The sequence below is a fragment of the Podarcis tiliguerta genome (genome assembly GCF_965153285.1).
Source record: "Podarcis tiliguerta genome assembly, chromosome: 1".
Lineage (NCBI taxonomy): Eukaryota > Metazoa > Chordata > Lepidosauria > Squamata > Lacertidae > Podarcis > Podarcis tiliguerta.
In genome coordinates this window covers 18440643-18458683 of record NC_139534.1, presented here as the reverse complement: position 1 = coordinate 18458683, position 18041 = coordinate 18440643, and the positions used below count along the sequence as shown (strand labels likewise).

The following is an 18041-nucleotide window of genomic DNA, read 5'->3' as shown; positions in this document are numbered from 1 at the left end:
AAACCCTTTCGTCTAGTGGGTTTTCCGTCTTGTGAGGCATTCATCTTGCGGGGCACCACTGTACTTGAAGGAGAAATAAAGGGGGAGGGACGCTTACCCTATCGCCTTTGGGACCAGGAGTTCCAGCAATACCTCTTTCTCCCGGCATACCCTGAAGACCTGGTGGCCCTTGATCCCCAGGAGTTCCAGTGGGGCCGGGATTCCCCTACAGTGAATAAAGGAAATTGGGTCTTTTTTCCGTCGCAAAATGGAAATTAAGAGGTCTTCTCATATCTGTGGAAACTTACAAGAGTGGCTTTCATTTTTCTTTCTTTTTTTCCAATTTTTTAAATTGTATTTTCCACATTTATCACAAAAAAGACATAACAAACCACATAACAAAGAAAAACACATTACACCACAATAAACACAACTAAACAGAAAGGAAATTTGTATCTTTAAATATCTAATTCTCATTACATTGATAACTGACTTCCTCAAACCCCCTCTATCTGAATTTCATTAAATCACCTATATAACAGTTCACCTACTTCATATTTCTAATATTAACTCCTTTCATTAACGAACCTCTTCTTTATTAATATTCTAATCCTTAATATTTACTACACACATTCTTATTCTACCCCTAAGCCTATTTGTTACTTCCAAGAATTTTCTATTTATCTTATATCACAACATTTGGCTAAATATTCTTTAAATTTCTTCCAATCCTCTTGTATCTCCTCTTCATTTTTCTGTTATATTTTTCTGCTTAACGTTTTTGCAGGAAAATGGATGTCAACAATGCTCACATTAGCTTAAGCAATGGCAGAAAGATGACCATAATTACATCAGGTTTTGTAACAGAGGAGATCTCTTTGTATAATGCGGTAGGAAAGGGCGGGCAATTAAAAAAAAAAGTACTATGGAAGTATGAGTCAGAAGTCAACCTCTAAAGATACATTAAACTGGAAATTAATTTGAGATTTGATAAATTTGTTGATCTCTTTTTTGAAAACTTAATAATAATTAATTAGCCAAAAAACCCAAAAAACACCAATGCTCATGTTAGGATTCTGGAGTACACTTGTATGTTTCTCCTAAACCTAGTTCTAGTCCAGATCTTCCCAATCCATGGCCCACCAGTAAGAATGAATCCCACCAGCCACAAATGGCAACATGCCAGGGTTGGAAAATGTTCCGGGTTTACTGCCTGACTGATACCATATAAACAGCAGATCACAATATATGGCTGGAAGCTTGTGCTTGGCTGGGCGAAGCCACATACTTGCAAACCCAATCTAGTCACATATCCATGGAAAATGTGGGTTATATACAAGAAGGGAATGGATTACATAAATGACCAACAGGGAGCCAAGTAGATTTCTCCTGAGGTTAATGATACAATACTACTAAAGATGGGCCTATTCTGCCAATTTGGGGGTGGGGATTAAAATCACAGCCGTGCTCTTTAGTCCAGGCTTGTAGACAGACATACAACTGCCAGTGGTGAGCAAGAATTGCCTATGAGTGACCAAGCAAGGAAGTTTGTTTAAACTAGAAGAGAACTGCTTCTTTTTTCTTTTAAAGCACAAGCAACACAGGTGCACACAAAAAGCAAGTCGCCATTTTTGTGGACCAGTAAATTATAAACTTTTCTGCAAGGCAATGTCAGCTACCTTGGTTAGTTGTGCAACACGAAAGAGCATGATGTGGGCCACATCTGTAGCAAGGTTAAGACAGGAAAAACTTCCACCGTACCATTATATGAAAAGGATGCTTTAAATTGTCCCTTAATATTTAACTTTCCTGTGTATTCTCAGCTTCCTTAGTCACCTACTAAAATTTGATAGGATCATCACCTGACCAGCATCTTGCTGGATTTTTCCAGAACGTAATTGTTTTGTACATGCTGGTTTGCCCTTGTCAGTTTTGAATAGGACACACACACACACAAAATTACCTTTGGACCATCAGGACCTTGACCTCCAGCCATTCCCTTTTCCCCCTGAAGACCAGACGCTCCTGGATTTCCTCTCTCACCTGGATTGCCACGTTCACCCTGGAAATAGACATATTAAGCAATTATCTAGCCACTCTGGGTTTGCTGGCTGTAATGCTCATAATTATTACAGGACAAGGAGATAGTGAATTCTGCAGACACTGGATATGAATTGTACAAAAATAGAGTTTAAAGAATAATCCATCATTGACATTGGTGACATTTTGTACAGCATATTATGCTAGGCCTGCATTTTCCCTTCTCCACTCACTCCCTTGTGCAAGAAACAGGTGCAAGTGCCCTCACCTGTGAAAAGGCAATCGATAAGGGAAACGTGGTTTAGTACTATATCTTTATTACAGAGCAGAAATGTTTCAGCTGATACTGCACATTTTATGCAAAGGCCTCATATGCCACACAAATGGTAAGTCAAAGAGTTCCTCACAATTGCCACAAGTTGCTGATGTGTCATTACTAGTTGAAACTGTGACACCAACACTGGGTCAGAGAGAGTAGTTTGCTGCCACCTGATGTACTTTCATCTCTAAAGCTAAGAAGATCTAGGCCTGGCTGGTACCTGAATGGGAGATGAGCTTGGGAGTGCAGCCTCATGTGTGCTGCTTTAAGCTCCATGGAGGAAAAACGGTACAGAAATGTAACTAGCAGTGTAAACATATAGACATATGAACAAACTGAAAATTCAAGAGTCATATTCAGACAATCATATTTTGCTTTGACCTTCATGTGAGTGACCAAACAAACTAGGAAGTCTTCCATTAACTATAGTTTCCCTCAGGGCTATTTTTTTTCAGCTGGAAAACACTCAGTTCCAGCACCGCTCAGGTGGACGCCATTGCCATTATAAGAGAACAAGTGGGGAGTTCATGGGGAGTTCCGGCACCTCTTTTTCTAGAAAAATAGCACTGGTTTACCTTTTCAGCTGAACCAAGAAACTATGGTTAACAGTTTCAGAACAAAAGCAAAAGTACAGCTTACCCTTGGACCCAAAGGGCCTGAAACTCCAGGATCACCAGGAACACCCTATAAGAGGAGAGCAAATAAATCATTACTGACGGCTAAACAGAGAAAATCCAGGGGGAACTTTTTTTTTCTATTCATCATTATTAGGCTGGCTATAAAAGCATTGTTCTGAAGTGAAGTTGTTCATGCTGAAAATATACCAGCCCAAAAAGGAATTGATTCATATTGTAAACACAGGAGATATTGCGCTATAACACATGAAATGGCAAAAGAATGTTATAAAGCAACCTAACTTATGAATGGCAAGTTAAAACATTGTTTGTTTGTTTTTGTTTTTATTTAATTATACTTTTCAAATTTATACTTTTCATTAATTTTACAATCCATTTAAGATTTAAAAATTTGTAAGGTTAAAGCTTACTGGGAAATGATATATAATGAATTGAAAAGGATGTTCAAAATAACTTTTATTTTAAAAACCCAGAATATTTTCTTTTTGGAATTATAGGGACGGAACTACCAAAATTGCGTAGAAATTTATTTATGTATGCTACTACAGCAGCAAGAATGTTACTTGCCCCAAAATGGAAAGAAGCAGAAGTCCGAGTAAAGGAAGAATGGATACAAAAACTTATGGAATATGCAGAAATGGTAAAACTTACCAAAAGAATAAGAGATCAAGATAACAAACTTTTTATAAAAGATTGGAAGTGGTTTATTGAATATTTGCAAATAAATTGTAAACAGATAAAAACATTAGCAGGATTATTGTTTTATAAGAGTCTATATTTACAGCAGATAATTAAATGAGTAAGTTAAATGAATTTGGATATGCAGAAGATATGAAAAAATAAATTTAAGGAACCGCAGGAAAAGGGGGAAGGAATTTAAAACATAGTTACCTGATCACCTGGCTTTCCGCCCTCGCCTGGAGGACCTGGAGGACCAGGTAAACCCTGTGGGGAAAATGAGCAGAAAGGTCACTGGACATCTAGGAAAACACAATGGAAGGATTGTCTATGGTATTTTATATGGACTACAATAGGATAGTGGTTTCCACTTAGCTAAGTACTGTGGACCCCCTGTTTTTCAAAAACCCAGTCATGGACCCTCTACTTTTGAAAATGTTGACATTTTTTGTTATGCGAATGGTGCCACCATACCCTCCAACATGTCCCAGTGCAGAACCAGGATGTGTGTCTTCTGCGTCACACACCTGCCTGAGTTACATGACCCACACGATCTCACACGAGACGCACATCCTCACTATTGTGTGCATTTTGGGGCATCATGCTCTCACCCAAGAGCACGGCCTCCCAAAATGGGGTGACTTGGACAGTTGACGGGTATTTTCCTGGGTGGGTTAGATAGACCCCTTGGGGTCTGTGGACCACCATTGGAAACCTCCGCAACAGAGCAATTGTGGGTAACTTGAGAAAAGAAATGGACTTGCATCCAGTAATAGTGGTATAGGATATCAGCCCCACTGCATATTTAAACTGAAAAATGTAATGGATTGTTCCATTTTTGCTAAAGTACCTCCTCTTCACAGGATATGAAAGTTGACATTTTTTATGATAGGGCTGCAAAACATGATCAGTTTAATAATTTTTTAACTCAGGGGTGGGGAACCACTTTCATCCGGAGCACTGGACAGGTGGGTGGGGCTCTCTACATGTCAATCACCTGATGTTATATGATGTCAGGTAGATACAATCACGTCCAAAATGACAGCAATAGTTGCATTCGGTGCCAGATTTAAACAGCACGAAAGGCAAGTCAGTGCTACAAAGGAATAATAAATAAGGAGCATACTCTAAGGCTTCCAATTGTTCCTTTGCAATGCTGTCTTTTCCTGCCCCATGCCATACGATGGCAGGTGAGTGGCAGGTGGCCCAAAGCAGCCTTAGAGGCCAAATTGGGAGGCCTGTTGAACCCAATTTGGCTCACGGACCAGAGACTCCCATCAGTGAGTGTCAATTTTAATCAACGAGGACAAATTGTAATCCATAAGAGCATACTGTTTTGAGGCTAGGTTGCATCTGGTGTATAACTTTGAGAAAGAATGAAAATACAAGGAAAGAGGACTTTTCATGCTAGAAATTGTTTTAATTCATTGTCAACCCTCCTAAAAAGGTCCCGAGTGGGATTGTGGCCACCTTCCTTCCCATGTCCCATTGCAATATCCATGATTAGTTGAGAGCCCTTCTAGTTCCACCCCAAGTCGATTTAATGAAGGCACCAATAGAAGCATTCACCAGGCTAACTTCTCTGCTGTGAACATTGCCATTACAGTGGTACCTCGGGTTAAGAACTTAATTTGTTCTGGAGGTCTGTTCTTAAACTGAAACTGTTCTTAACCTGAAGCACCACATTAGCTAATGGGGCCTCCTGCTGCCACTGTGCCACCGCTGCACGATTTCTGTTCTTATCCTGAAGCAAAGTTCTTAACCTGAGGTACTATTTCTGGGTTAGCGGAGTCTGTAACCTGAAGTGTCTGTAACCTGAAGCGTATGTAACCCGAGGTACCACTGTATTAGATATTTCCCAATTACATGATACCTTTGCACTACACTACCAACATGAGTCTGACCAAACTGCGGGAGGCAGTGGAAGACAGGAGTGCCTGGCATGCTCTGGTCCATGGGGTCACGAAGAGTCGGACACGACTAAACAACTAAACAACAACACAGTGACTAGGATTAAGAAAGCATGGGGTGTTTTATGAACATGGTTTATTATTATTTTAGTTGATATTTCATTCTTTTACTTAATGCCCTTCGGTAGGTTAAATTGAAAATAAATTTGATAAATATTCACCTGGAAACCTGTAGGACCCGGGGGGCCTTGTTCCCCTCTTTCTCCCGCTAGTCCCTAAAAAGAAATAAACAATTGTATTCTTTACTGAAACAGAAGAGAAGTTTATCATTTTTAACCACGCCCACTACCTTGCATGAAAACCACTGCAGCTATTCTTCTGAAACTTGGCAAGATTTTACTTCTCAGAACATGGACATAGCCAGGATTTTTGTTAAGGGGGCAAGCTTTCGTTAGGGGGGCCAAACCTCAGATATGTATTGATTTTGGGGGGCAGCTGCCCGCTGCCCACCCCCTTGGCTATGCCCATGTCTCATAATGAGATGTCAAGGCTGCAGAGTTAACCCAATTCTTCTCCCCCCCCCCAAAAAAAATGTTTTTACATGTGTGTGTTCGTTTGTTTATGTAAAGCTACTCAGCACCAAAACTCTTGGACATATTTGACTGTAATTTGGCAGGCTTCACCCACCCAGGAAAGGCAACTGGGTTTGAAAACACCATCAAAGGCTGTCAGAAGAAAAGGTATAACCACTTAAAAAAATTTTCCCCGTAATAGTGAAAGGGAAGGCACAGAGACTCATTTTCCCCCCAAACTGGGATTTGGACCAGACTCAAACTGGGCAGCCTCCAAAGGGTTACAGACAAAAATCGGTCAGTTTTTCAAAGCATTGAATTGGGGTCCAAACTTAATCTTGTGGTCTGCAGACAACTCTAAAATATATTGCTTAAGTGTCAGTAGTCAATAGCAGGAATAGAATAAGACACCTGTTCTTCCAATTCCAACAATGTTACAAGAGGGGGAGAAACTGGAAAGATTCCCCCAGTGATATTTTTAACATATTGTATGTCTGCAGTCTTTGTCTTCCACCTGCTCATACAGCAGTCCTATGCCTCTTGGTCTTCACTCTAACCTACGTCACATTTTGACATATGTCCGTATTCATGAATGTCCCGTCCCATAATCCTTCGACTTATTTAAAAAACACAAATGTATCAGAGAATCATACATATACATTTGTGTGGACAAATAGCTCAAATTATAGTCACCAAAGTATAAAAATTAACAGTATGACCAGTATTCTCACTTTGGGGGAGCATTCATGCCAAACAAGGGATACCAGAATAATTTACTCATATAGCTTTGCTTGGAAACTTACAGGCGGACCAACGGGACCAGCAGGGCCAACTTCACCATCTTTCCCGGGAGCTCCCTAAAATAATATAATAAAAGAATAGTGATTTGGCAAACACATATGGATATGTGTCTGTGGCAAAGCGAAAGGTTGTTGTATTTAGACAATGAAAAATACTAAAAAAAAATACTTACTCTCTGCCCTGGGACACCAGCATTGCCTGCTTCTCCAGGTTTTCCAGGGTCTCCCTAATTTGCAAAAAAAGGGGGGGGATATATTATTTATGTTTCTATTATTGTAAGTCAAAATGTAGCCAGCTTGATATATCAGTGTAAACTATTAAGACACTAGCAGGATGTACACAGCACTGCTCAGGAATAGACAGACGGATGGATGGATGGATGGATGGATGGACAGTCCATGTCTGAATAGCTCAGTTGGTTAGAGCATGGTGCTGATAACGTCATGGTTGCAGGTTCGATCCCCGTATGGGACAGCTGCATATTCCTGCATTGCAAGGGGTTGGACCAGATGATCCTCAGGGTCCCTTCCAACTCTACAGTTCTATGATTCTATAGATATATGTTGGGATTTATAAATGGATAAGGGAATTTGTTGGTTTTTAGGGCCGTACATGGCTCCCATCCAGTGACCTGATGCTGGTCAACCAGGGAAACACTCAACCAGGATCCAGTCCCGAATTATTTTAAGGGATGTGACTAATTTTTAACTAGGGCTTTTTAAACCCTAGACAGCCAGGAGCGGGAAGCAGCATGAGATGCTACCATATTTTTCGCTCCATAAGACACACTTTTCCCCTCCTAAAAAGTAAGGGGAAATGTGAGTGCGTCTTATGGAGCGAATGGCGCTTCGCAGGAGAGGCTCTGCACAGAGAGGGAGAGCTGCGCAGCGCCCCTTCAGCGAAGTGTCTCTCCTATGAAGCGGGAGGAGGAACGGAGCCCCTTCTGTTCCTCCTCCTGCTTCACTGAAGGGGCGCTGCACAGAGACAATGGCCAGCACTGTGGCCACACAGTGGCCAGCTTGATGCCTGTGGGAAGCCCACAAGCAGTACATGAGCATCATAGCACTTTTAAAAACTAGGTGCGTCTTATGGCCGGGTGCGTCTTAAAGAGCGAAAAATACGGTATGTTCCCCACCCTCTGCAGAGAGGAGGGCTACATTCTGCTGGGTGCTGCTCTGCCAACATGTTCCCTGGACAGAACACAATGGCAAAGCAGACCCCTACAGGCAACAGGATTGCACCCTCGGTGAGCTGCTCCCTCACAGCTGCTGTATGTGCTTGGCAGCTGTGCTTGTTCTTCCATCTTGTTTGTTCTTCCATCCATTGTTCTTGCTTGTTCTTCCATCTTGGCCCTTTCACTCTCCCACAGCATTGCCTCCAATATGTCTCATGGCCCAGTGAGGTTCAGGTCCCAGGCATCCCTGCTGATGACAACTCCACCAGCTTCCACTCCATGACTGCTGCTTACCAAGCTGCCTTCAATGCAGTCTGGAACAGTTTGGTCCATCAAATCCCATTTCTCCATCTCAGGAACCATCATGCCAAATCATGGACACTGTTAGGATTCTTTCCCCATGCTTGCAGTCATGGGATTGGGGTTTTTTTTATCACATGATGGTGTATGTTCTCATTCCACAATGTGGGAAGTGACTGAGACAGGATGTTCATAACCATCCTCTGCTACCAGGTCAAGACTATCATGAGTCCTACTCACCCACCATCCAGTAATGAGAGCATTAGGCTTTTGCTCAAAATTGCTGCAGAGGAGAAAATGCATGTTTCACATCACAATGTGAACACAGCATTTTCTACTGGGACCCTGGGAGCATCAATTTATATGCTACCACCTGAAGGAGTACAGGTAAAGAAGGGATTGGTTTGTGCTCTCAAGAAATCCCTGTATGGTCTCAAACAAAGTGCCCAGTGTTGGAACTCTAAACTAACAGAGACATTGTTTTCTCTAGGTTTTCACCAAGGCAAAGCAGATCCATGTGTGTTTGTCAAATATCTGCAGAGGTGTCCCAATCAGTGTAGTTTGGAACATTTCAATCCATCATCTTGATTCAAAATGAATCTGATCTTTCGCGGACGTACATCACAATCCGCTCCTTGGTGTGGGAAATGGTTGTGCCGAATTTGTCAGTGTTATCTCCAGAGGTGTCTAAACCAGTGCAGTCTGGAACATTTTTGTTCGCCATCGTGATTCAAAATGGCATCCGATTGTACCCAAACACAGATGGAAGCCAGCTCCTTCATCTTGATAACCATGAGGACAAGTATGGCAATGATCTCTTCAAGAGGTGTTACAGACAATCATCAGACAAACCACTTTCCAAAATACCTTGTAGAGAAAGAAATAATACGTACACTACTGCCTTTTGGCCCAGGGAGACCCATGCTACCCGGCTGGCCTCGAATTCCTATTGGACCTGCTGGGCCTGGTCGCCCATCTTCTCCTGGAGCTCCCTGCAAAGCAAAACAAAAACCCCAAGCATTTAATGCTGAAATATTATACAAATTTGGTCTGGTTTCTTCCCTTAAAGACAGCCATGTACACATGGCCTTCAGAACCATTGCACAAACCACTGCAAAGCCTTTTAAGGAATGAGGAAGGCAGAAAGGTGCAAAGAATCTGAATCTAATGCCTTCTTTAATGCAAGCCATGCAGTTGATAAGGAAAGGGAAGATAACGTTTTCATAACATATGTATTTTGTAGATTGCATTCTGTAGTTTGTTTTTCTGATTTCACATGCAGATGCCATAGCGATGTAATTTAAATCATAGCAGTTTCAAGCATTGGGGGGGACGGGGACAGACAGTTGTGAGTTCCAACATTATAATCTTGTTGAATTTAAAAAATGAAAGTTTAATTCACATAACGCAATCCTACTTCATTTTTAGTTGCTGCATTCGATGAGACACACGCATACGTAAGTGCATATGCAAGACTGCAGCTGCAGTATATAACTATCTGCTTTCATTAAATCCATCTGTGGTCAGTATTCAGTAGGCTATCCCATTCAGTATTTAGAGTGTTATATCTAAATTCTTTGGATTAGTGCTGCTCATGCATGTAATTTTTTTTAAGCATCCACATGACATTGTAAGCATCAAAATGCAAGCTCATATTTTCCCTGATCAATCTGCATTTACGCTTTCTACAAAAAGCCCAGCAAGCTTTTTAAAAGCCATGACAACAACCCACCACCTGAGGCCAACAACCCTTTTGCAATATCTGAATGACCCAACTTCAATATTATGCCCCCATCTGGAAGCAACCTTGGACTGACAACTTTAGCCAGCATATTCCCTGTGTAGTTGTTGTTGTTGTTGTTATTACCCCGCCCATCTGAGTGGCTTCCAACAAAAGATTAAAAATACATTAAAACATCATTCATGAAAAACTTCCCTAAACAGAGCTGCCTTCAGATGTCTTCTAAATGTCATATAGTTGTTTATTTCTTTGACATCTGATGGGAGGGCGTTCCACAGGGCAGGTGCCACTACCAAGAAGGCCCTCTGCTTGGTTCCCTATAACTTTGCTTCTCACGGTGAGGGAACCACCAGAAGGCCCTCAGCACTGGACCTCAGTGTACGCGCTGAACAATGGTGGTGGAGACGCTCCTTCAGGTATACTGGGCCGAGGCCGTTTAGAGCTTTAAAGGTCAGCACCAAGTGTGAACCAAGAGGAAGTCCAGAGCACAGTCAACCAAATCCCATCCCCTAGAGATGTCTAAATGTACTTACCAAGGGTCCAGATTTTCCTTCTGGACCTGAAACACCTGGATTCCCTGTAAGACCCTATAAAAGGAAGATATTACAAAACAGCGTCCGTTTTAGCACTTGACTGCTAGATTCAGCTCCAAGTCACATATATTCATAAGGCATATTTAGACATTATCATAATACAGGAGGCAACCATTCCATGCAGGGGTTCCATTTCCAGCCCCCTCATTGTGCTCTGCTTTGCCCTGCCCTATTCTGCTTTTTTCTGGGTTCAAAAGGACCCTCACGCCGTCAATTGTGCATCAGTTGGATGCATCTGAAAAGGTCACCACCTGTATTATCACAGTATTTTAGTTATGGCTGTCACCATCTTGAGCTATAAAAAAGACTAACGTTTACAAAGCCCTCCACAGAATTCCACAGACGGAATAAATCTATACGTCTATCTCTATATGATCTTCGGAATTCTCCCACTAAAACTTCTTTTACATTACCAGCCAATGAAATGCCTAGCAGATTTTACCAGCAGAAAATGTTGGTGTGCTCTCTCAAATCAGTCTAAGCTTTAGACGTCCCAAACTGACCATTCACCTCTGTCTCTTGGAAATGAGACAAACGAGTTCTCTTACCCTGGCACCTGGGAGGCCTGGTTCTCCTGTGCGACCGGGATCACCTTGACTTCCTTTAGGACCGGAAGCCCCTGCAGGACCACGTTCTCCTTGAGCGCCCTGCGAGGGAAAGCCAAGTCACGTTAGTCAGTGGTGGAGATAATATTTTTTTTAAATTCTTTTTATTAAGGTTTTTTTTAAGACAAAACCATACAAAATAAAAAAACAAGAACACACAAACAAACAATAAATACAAAGAGAAAAAAGAGAAAGTGAGAAGAAAGAGAAAACAACTTATCACAAACAAACCAAGATCAATTCATAGCCACACATTGATTGACTTCCCTTCATCTTAGTTGGGCTATATAACCACACTACCTTTCTGCGGTATCGTATTTCACCCTCTATCTATACATCGCAAGTTTTACGTTACACCTACTGTGATTTTGATATTTCCTAAATTTGTTTCTATATATGTTATGAATTTATTCCAATCGTTAATAAATTTTTCACTTTTTTGATGCCTGGTTTTTTGTGTCATCTTTGCTAATTCAATATACTCGAATAATTTGATTTGCCATTCTCTAACCGTTGGGATATTAGAGGTCTTCCAGTTTTGCGCTAGCAATATCCTGGCTACTACTGTTGAATATTGGAACATTATTTCGTCTTCTTTTTTTATCTCCTCTCCGACCATTCCCAACAAAAAGGCTTCGGGTTTTTTGGGGAAAGTATATTTCAAGATTTTTTTTTAATTCATCATAAATAAGTCCCCAAAACCTTTTCACTTTCTCACAGGTCCACCACATGTGGTAGAAATCACCCTCTTTTGTTTTGCATTTCCAGCATGTCAGTGGTGGAGATAATTAAAGGGAGTGTGAGTGTGTGTACCACAGGATTTTATTTCCGAGAGGTATTTTACAATAAAGCCAATCCAGAATTCATTTAAAAATCATTTGTTTTCCTCAGATATCTTATCGGCCAGTGAAAAAAAGCAGACTACAAATATTCTGAAGCAAAAACAAATATGTGGGCAAATACCTATGCACTCTAACATGTGCTCTATTAACAACATAGGAGTTTGTGCAAATGGAGATGCGCTGAGAAGGGACAAATAACTATACAGTTGTACCTTGGATCCTGAACACCTTGGTCCTCGGACATTTTGACTCCCGAACGCCGCAAACCCGGAAGTGAGTGTTCCGGTTTGCGAACGTCCTTTGGAACCCAAACTTCCGATGGGGCTTCTGCAGCTTCCGATTGGCTGCAGGAGCTTCCTGCAGCCAATCAGAAGCAGTGCCTTGGTTTCTGAACGTTTTGGAAGTCGAACAGAATCTGTTCCGGATGTCTGTTTGACTTGCGGAACAGAATATGTTCGACTTCCAAGGTACAGCTGTATATATGTCAAGGAAGTCTGCTTACCCTTAAAGGTCTGGCGGTATTGTGGCCCGACACACCTCTCCCTGTGCCAGAGGTGGCGAGCATCCCAGGGGGGCGGGGCAGCGATGTCACCCCCCTCAGGGATGACACCCAGGGCGGACTGTACCCACCATACCCCCTTCCTCTGCCAATGATCTGTGCAGTCCGATGTGGTGCAACTGCACGGGTTTCCCAGCCAGCAAGGAGCCAAACGGTCTTCCACGCCAGCCAGGAAGCCAGATGCAAGCCTGCCTGCAAACTGGCCAATCATGGGCGAGCTAGGAAACAGGCTCTTCCCGGAGGGTGGGACCAACTGAGTCTACAGGTTTCACTTGGGTCCTCTCCTTGGACATATAAGGTGACCTGCCTCTTCCTCCGCAGAACGTTCCTCGTTGGGTCTCCCACCCATCTTCCCTTATCTTTGGCAACTGGTGCTGTGCTTGACCTCGCGATAGGCATTGTTGATCACCATATTCGGGGCCAAACAAGAATTTTCCACCACGCCAGTCGGCCATGTCTGGTGGTTTTGCCTACCTCATAGCAATAGTCATAAGCTTGGCGGTTTAGGCATTGGGTAAGACTTAGTCCTGGTCGGAGGAGAGGCTGTAGCCTCTGCCTGCCCCTCCTCAACTCAGGGGTATCCCTTTATTTATTTATTTTTAAATGCATTTTTATTGGCTTTTCTTTAACATCAATACAAACAAAACAAATACAGTAAGGTTCCATAATCTTATACCCACTTATTTTCCATTGCTCTGCCGAGCGCAGACTTCCCTCCCTCCCTTCAGCGGGTTTCCATTTTACACTTTACTTTCCTCCGTTTCTTGACAATATCCTATCCACATCCTAAGATTTATTTTAATCCTGCTACAGTCTTTAAACTTCTACAATTATTACTTATATATTCCACAAATTTACTCCATTCTCTTCTGAACTTGGTTATGAATCCTGTAGGTCAGTTTTGCTAATTCCGCATATTCTACAATGTTAGTAGTTCCTGTATTTTCCATTTTGGGGCTACCAAAATTCTAGCGGCAGTCGTGGCATACATGAAGAACCTCTGGTCTACTTTTCCTATTTTTTCTCATGTCAAGGGATCCAGAAGGAGTTGCTTCTGTCCAGACATCCAGATGGTGGCTAGGCCGCAGCACTCCTCAAGTCAGTGACCCCACAGGAGTTTTCCTATTTGATATATGTCATAGGACCTCCATGTCATCGGGTTGACCCAATTTTTACTTCCAGCAAATATACTGGATATCAACGGTTGTACCCAATGCCTATGCCAAACATCTGACATCTGCAGTCAATAAATTTGTGGCCTGGTTTGATCCAAACCATTGCTGTGTGTCATTTCTTTGGATATGGGGCAGCGGGTGGCTGCGACACCGGAGCATGTAATTCCACCATGATAATCCAGCATTTCTACTAAGCCTAAGGTAAAGGTAAAGGTACTCCTGCCTGTACGGGCCAGTCTTGACAGACTCTAGGGTTGTGGGCTCATCTCACTCTAGAGGCCAGGAGCCAGCGCTGTCCGCAGACACTTCCGGGTCACGTGGCCAGCGTGACAAGCTGCATCTGGCGAGCCAGCGCAGCACACGGAACACCGTTTACCTTCCCGCTAGTAAGCGGTTCCTATTTATCTACTTGCACCCGGGGGTGCTTTCGAACTGCTAGGTTGGCAGGCGCTGGGATCGCGCGACGGGAGTGCACCCCGCCGCGGGGATTCAAACCGCCGACCTTTCAATCGGCAAGTCATAGGCGCTGAGGCTTTTACCCACAGCGCCACCCGCGTCCCTTATGCTAAGCCTACCTCCCATTATTAAGTGCCTTAATCTACATACTTCACTTAACTACAATGAACAGTCTTTCATGCCAACTTACCTTTGGTCCTGGCAAGCCATCGGAACCTGGAAAGCCACGATTTCCAGGAGGACCCTACAGAATCAAAGACGTGAAATTTGTTTTTTAGAAATGGATTAAATATATAGACATTGCTTGCAAATGTTTATTGTTGTAAACCGCTTTGAGATTTTTCTTAAAAATATAAAGCTATATAGAAATTTTAAAAATAATAATATCAAAACTGCAGATTGCACAAATGTAAAACACAGATCATTCGTAATTTGGTAATTGCAAAGATCCATGATGATTGCTCCAAAAATTATGATGGGGGTGGATCTGTAGGCGCAGACCATCCCCCGATTCAATATAGTTTGTTAAGAAAATTCCCAAACTCTGATCCACGGGAGACTCTGGGTCATTTCTCTATGGTAGTCTATCTTAACGTTTTTATGTGTTTATATGCCTACCACATTTTTAAACTTAAAATCCATCATTGTATATTGTTTTAAATGTTTGTATTGCTTTTGGGGTTGTAGTTCCATTTGGGTTTCACAAGCTGGTCTCTGACCGTAATAAATTTCATGTTTCATGATGGAGGTGGAGATGCTCCTTCAGGTATACAAGGCCAAAGCCGTTTAGGGCTTTACAGGTCAGCACCAACACTTTGAATTGTGCTCAGAAACGTACTGGGAGCCAATGTAGGTCTTTCAAGACCGGTGTTATATGGTCTCGGCAGCCACTCCCAGTCACCAGTCTAGCTGCCTCATTCTGGATTAGTTGCAGTTTCCGGATCACCCTCAAAGGTAGCCCCATATAGAGCGCATTGCAGTAGTCCAAGTAGGAGGTAACTAGAGCATGTTCCACTCTGGCAAGACAGTCTGCGGGCAGGTAGGGTCTCAGTCGGCGTACTAGATGGAGCTGGTAAACAGCTGCCCTGGATGCAGAATTGACCTGCGCTTCCATGGACAGCTGTGAGTCCAGAATGACTCATAGGCTGCCCACCTGGTCCTTCAGGGGCACAGTTACCCCATTCAGGACCAGGGAGTCCCCCACACCTGCCTGCCCCCTGTCCCCCCAAAACAGTACTTCTGTCTTGTCAGGATTCAACCTCATTCTGTTAGCCACCATCCATCCTCCAACCACCTCCAGACACAGGACAATCAAATTGTCAGTTATTGCAATTTTACCACAGTAGTTTATAAAATGGGGGTTTTATGCCTCGGGAACAAAAAGAAACCTGCCTGGAGCTTTTGAACAGAATCTAGGCAAAGCTACTTAGGTCTTTGTTTGCTTTGTAATTTGTTTTCTTCCTTACCCTTTCTCCCACAGGTCCAGGAGGGCCAACAGACCCTGGGTCGCCACGAGGGCCTCTTTTCCCTTCTTCACCAACAGGGCCAATTGGACCCTGAGGGCCATGTGGACCCTAGAGGAGAAGAAAAATCCATTTTTAAAAGATATGCAAGTATACCCATGAGTCATTCATATAATCAGGCACACAAAGACAAACATTCATTTCCAACTCGACAGATAGCCATGGCTGTATGTTTATAATGCTGTGTTTCCTTTTCCGTTTCAGCAGCAGAAGCTAATGTTTCATGAAGAAGGATGCCTGAATGGATTGCATTTCTATAATAATCCTTTACGGTTGTTTCCTTGCTTGCATAAATTGTAATGTTCCAGCAATTCTGGAACACAGGCCAAACATTAGAACAATGTTTGGATTTACTTCTATTGTGAGGCATTTGTTTTGTGTGTGTGTGTGTGTGTGTGTGTGTGTGTGTGTACACACACACACACACACACACAAATGGGAAGAGCACAAGTTGCTCATGCATTTCCAGTTAATGACTCCATTGTTCTTAATGATTTGGAATTGTATGTTATATTTGCAGCTATTTTTTCCTTCAGTACATGGAGTTAAATTATGAGGTGTGTTTTCAAATATTGGAATCATCTACTTAAGCAGAGTAGGATTCCTGAAGCCCAAAAAATTCCCAAGGTCAAGGTTAACATTGTTTCTTCAAAGCCAACAGGTGCAACAGATTGTGCAATCAAGTCTGAAGTATGTTAGAGAGGGAAATGTGTTCTTTTGAAAGAGGGAGATCTAAGGATAGCTCCTAGAAGATATGTTTGGAAGACTTACCGGTTCACCTTTAGGGCCTGCTTCTCCTTTGAAACCGGGCACACCAGGATCTCCCTGAAAGTAAACATCTGCCGTTAAAACAGTAATCAGTGCCGCTGGGTTTGTCAAGCATGATAGGGATAACACTGACCGATGATAACATTTAATGTTAGAAAACATTGTGAAAACATTGTGTTAGATTTCTTTTTCTTTTTTAAGGAAAGTCATTGAAATAAAATCACAATGATTTTTGTGAATTATTGGTAATTGGTTGGATTCTACTACAGTCCTGTCAACAGAAGGGTTGTACATTGACTTCCACTTGTGTATTAGGGCCTCCCCCCTCTCCTCGCCATGTTTTCCCATCCAAAATTGACTCAGGGGTTAGGAGAACCCTCAGAACAACCCGCAGGGTGAGGAGAAGAGGAATTGTTTCTTCTGGCAAGCCAAAATGCTTGCCCTGACTAAATGGTCACCTTGGCACGACGCTGAACTCCTCTGAGCATCTGCTGATTTACTCTTTGTTGTTGTTGTTGTTTAGTCGTTCAGTCGTGTCCAACTCTTCGTGACCCCATGGACCAGAGCACGCCAGGCACTCCTGTCTTGCATTGCCTCCCGCAGTTTGGTCAGACTCATGTTTGTAGCTTCAAGAACACTGTCTAACCATCTCGTCCTGATTTACTCTATATACCTCTATATACCCTGTCCTCAATGACACACTAGCAGTGACACTGTGGCTGAGACACCACTGTGGTAAATTGTATCATGTGTCTAATATTTTTCAGTTTAGTACCAGGAGTACCAGAAATTACAGCTCATGTGCTATTTAACACCTGCGCAAATGTACCTCAGTCGTTCTGTAGGGCAGACAAATTGCTGCTTTGTCAAATATCTGGACGCTTGTACGAAATGTCTTTTACGAAAAGGAGGAGCCAGTAAAATAACAGGCAATTGTCAAGAGCCACCTAGACTGGAGCCAGCAGCCTTTGTCTGCTGGGACACCATGAGGGTCGGTGGTTTGAGCCCCACTTTGGGCAAAAGGTTCCTGCATTTCAGGAGCCCTTCCAATGCTACACTTCTACAGCTCTGTGTGCAGCTGCCTCCGTGTGGTGAATGACAGAACTCGCTTCTGGAAAGTAAAGCGTTCATGGGCTCTGGTCAGCCAGACTGGTCAATGGTTCCTCTTGCATAGCAAGAGCTGTGGGAGATTTCCTGTTGAGAAGCAATGGTCTCCCTGGCCCTGATGTGTTTTGATGCATTGCTCCATTCAAACGCTCGGCTTTGTTCCTCAGCTTTGACACTTGACTTTGTTCCTCAGCTCCAAGTCCCTAGCACCACTTCTGGTTCCAGGTTCTGGCACAGCCCTGGTAGGAATATGCCTAAGAATGA

The 18041-nt window shown here is 42.7% G+C and overlaps 1 protein-coding gene across 1 annotated transcript in view; it reads right to left on the bottom strand.

The window, feature by feature from the left end:
- The window catches only part of COL5A2 (collagen type V alpha 2 chain), a 208781-nt gene that overhangs the window by 30566 nt on the left and 160174 nt on the right, over nucleotides 1–18041 (bottom strand). Inside the window, exons 26-38 of the mRNA XM_083405532.1 lie at nucleotides 16674–16727; nucleotides 15846–15953; nucleotides 14570–14623; nucleotides 11291–11389; nucleotides 10683–10736; nucleotides 9302–9400; nucleotides 7107–7160; nucleotides 6937–6990; nucleotides 5783–5836; nucleotides 3865–3918; nucleotides 2978–3022; nucleotides 1943–2041; nucleotides 98–205 (exon numbers count right to left, since the gene is read on the bottom strand). Coding sequence (XP_083261658.1) covers nucleotides 98–205; nucleotides 1943–2041; nucleotides 2978–3022; nucleotides 3865–3918; nucleotides 5783–5836; nucleotides 6937–6990; nucleotides 7107–7160; nucleotides 9302–9400; nucleotides 10683–10736; nucleotides 11291–11389; nucleotides 14570–14623; nucleotides 15846–15953; nucleotides 16674–16727 — 936 coding nt within the window. The remainder of the gene's footprint in view (nucleotides 1–97; nucleotides 206–1942; nucleotides 2042–2977; nucleotides 3023–3864; nucleotides 3919–5782; nucleotides 5837–6936; nucleotides 6991–7106; nucleotides 7161–9301; nucleotides 9401–10682; nucleotides 10737–11290; nucleotides 11390–14569; nucleotides 14624–15845; nucleotides 15954–16673; nucleotides 16728–18041) is intronic.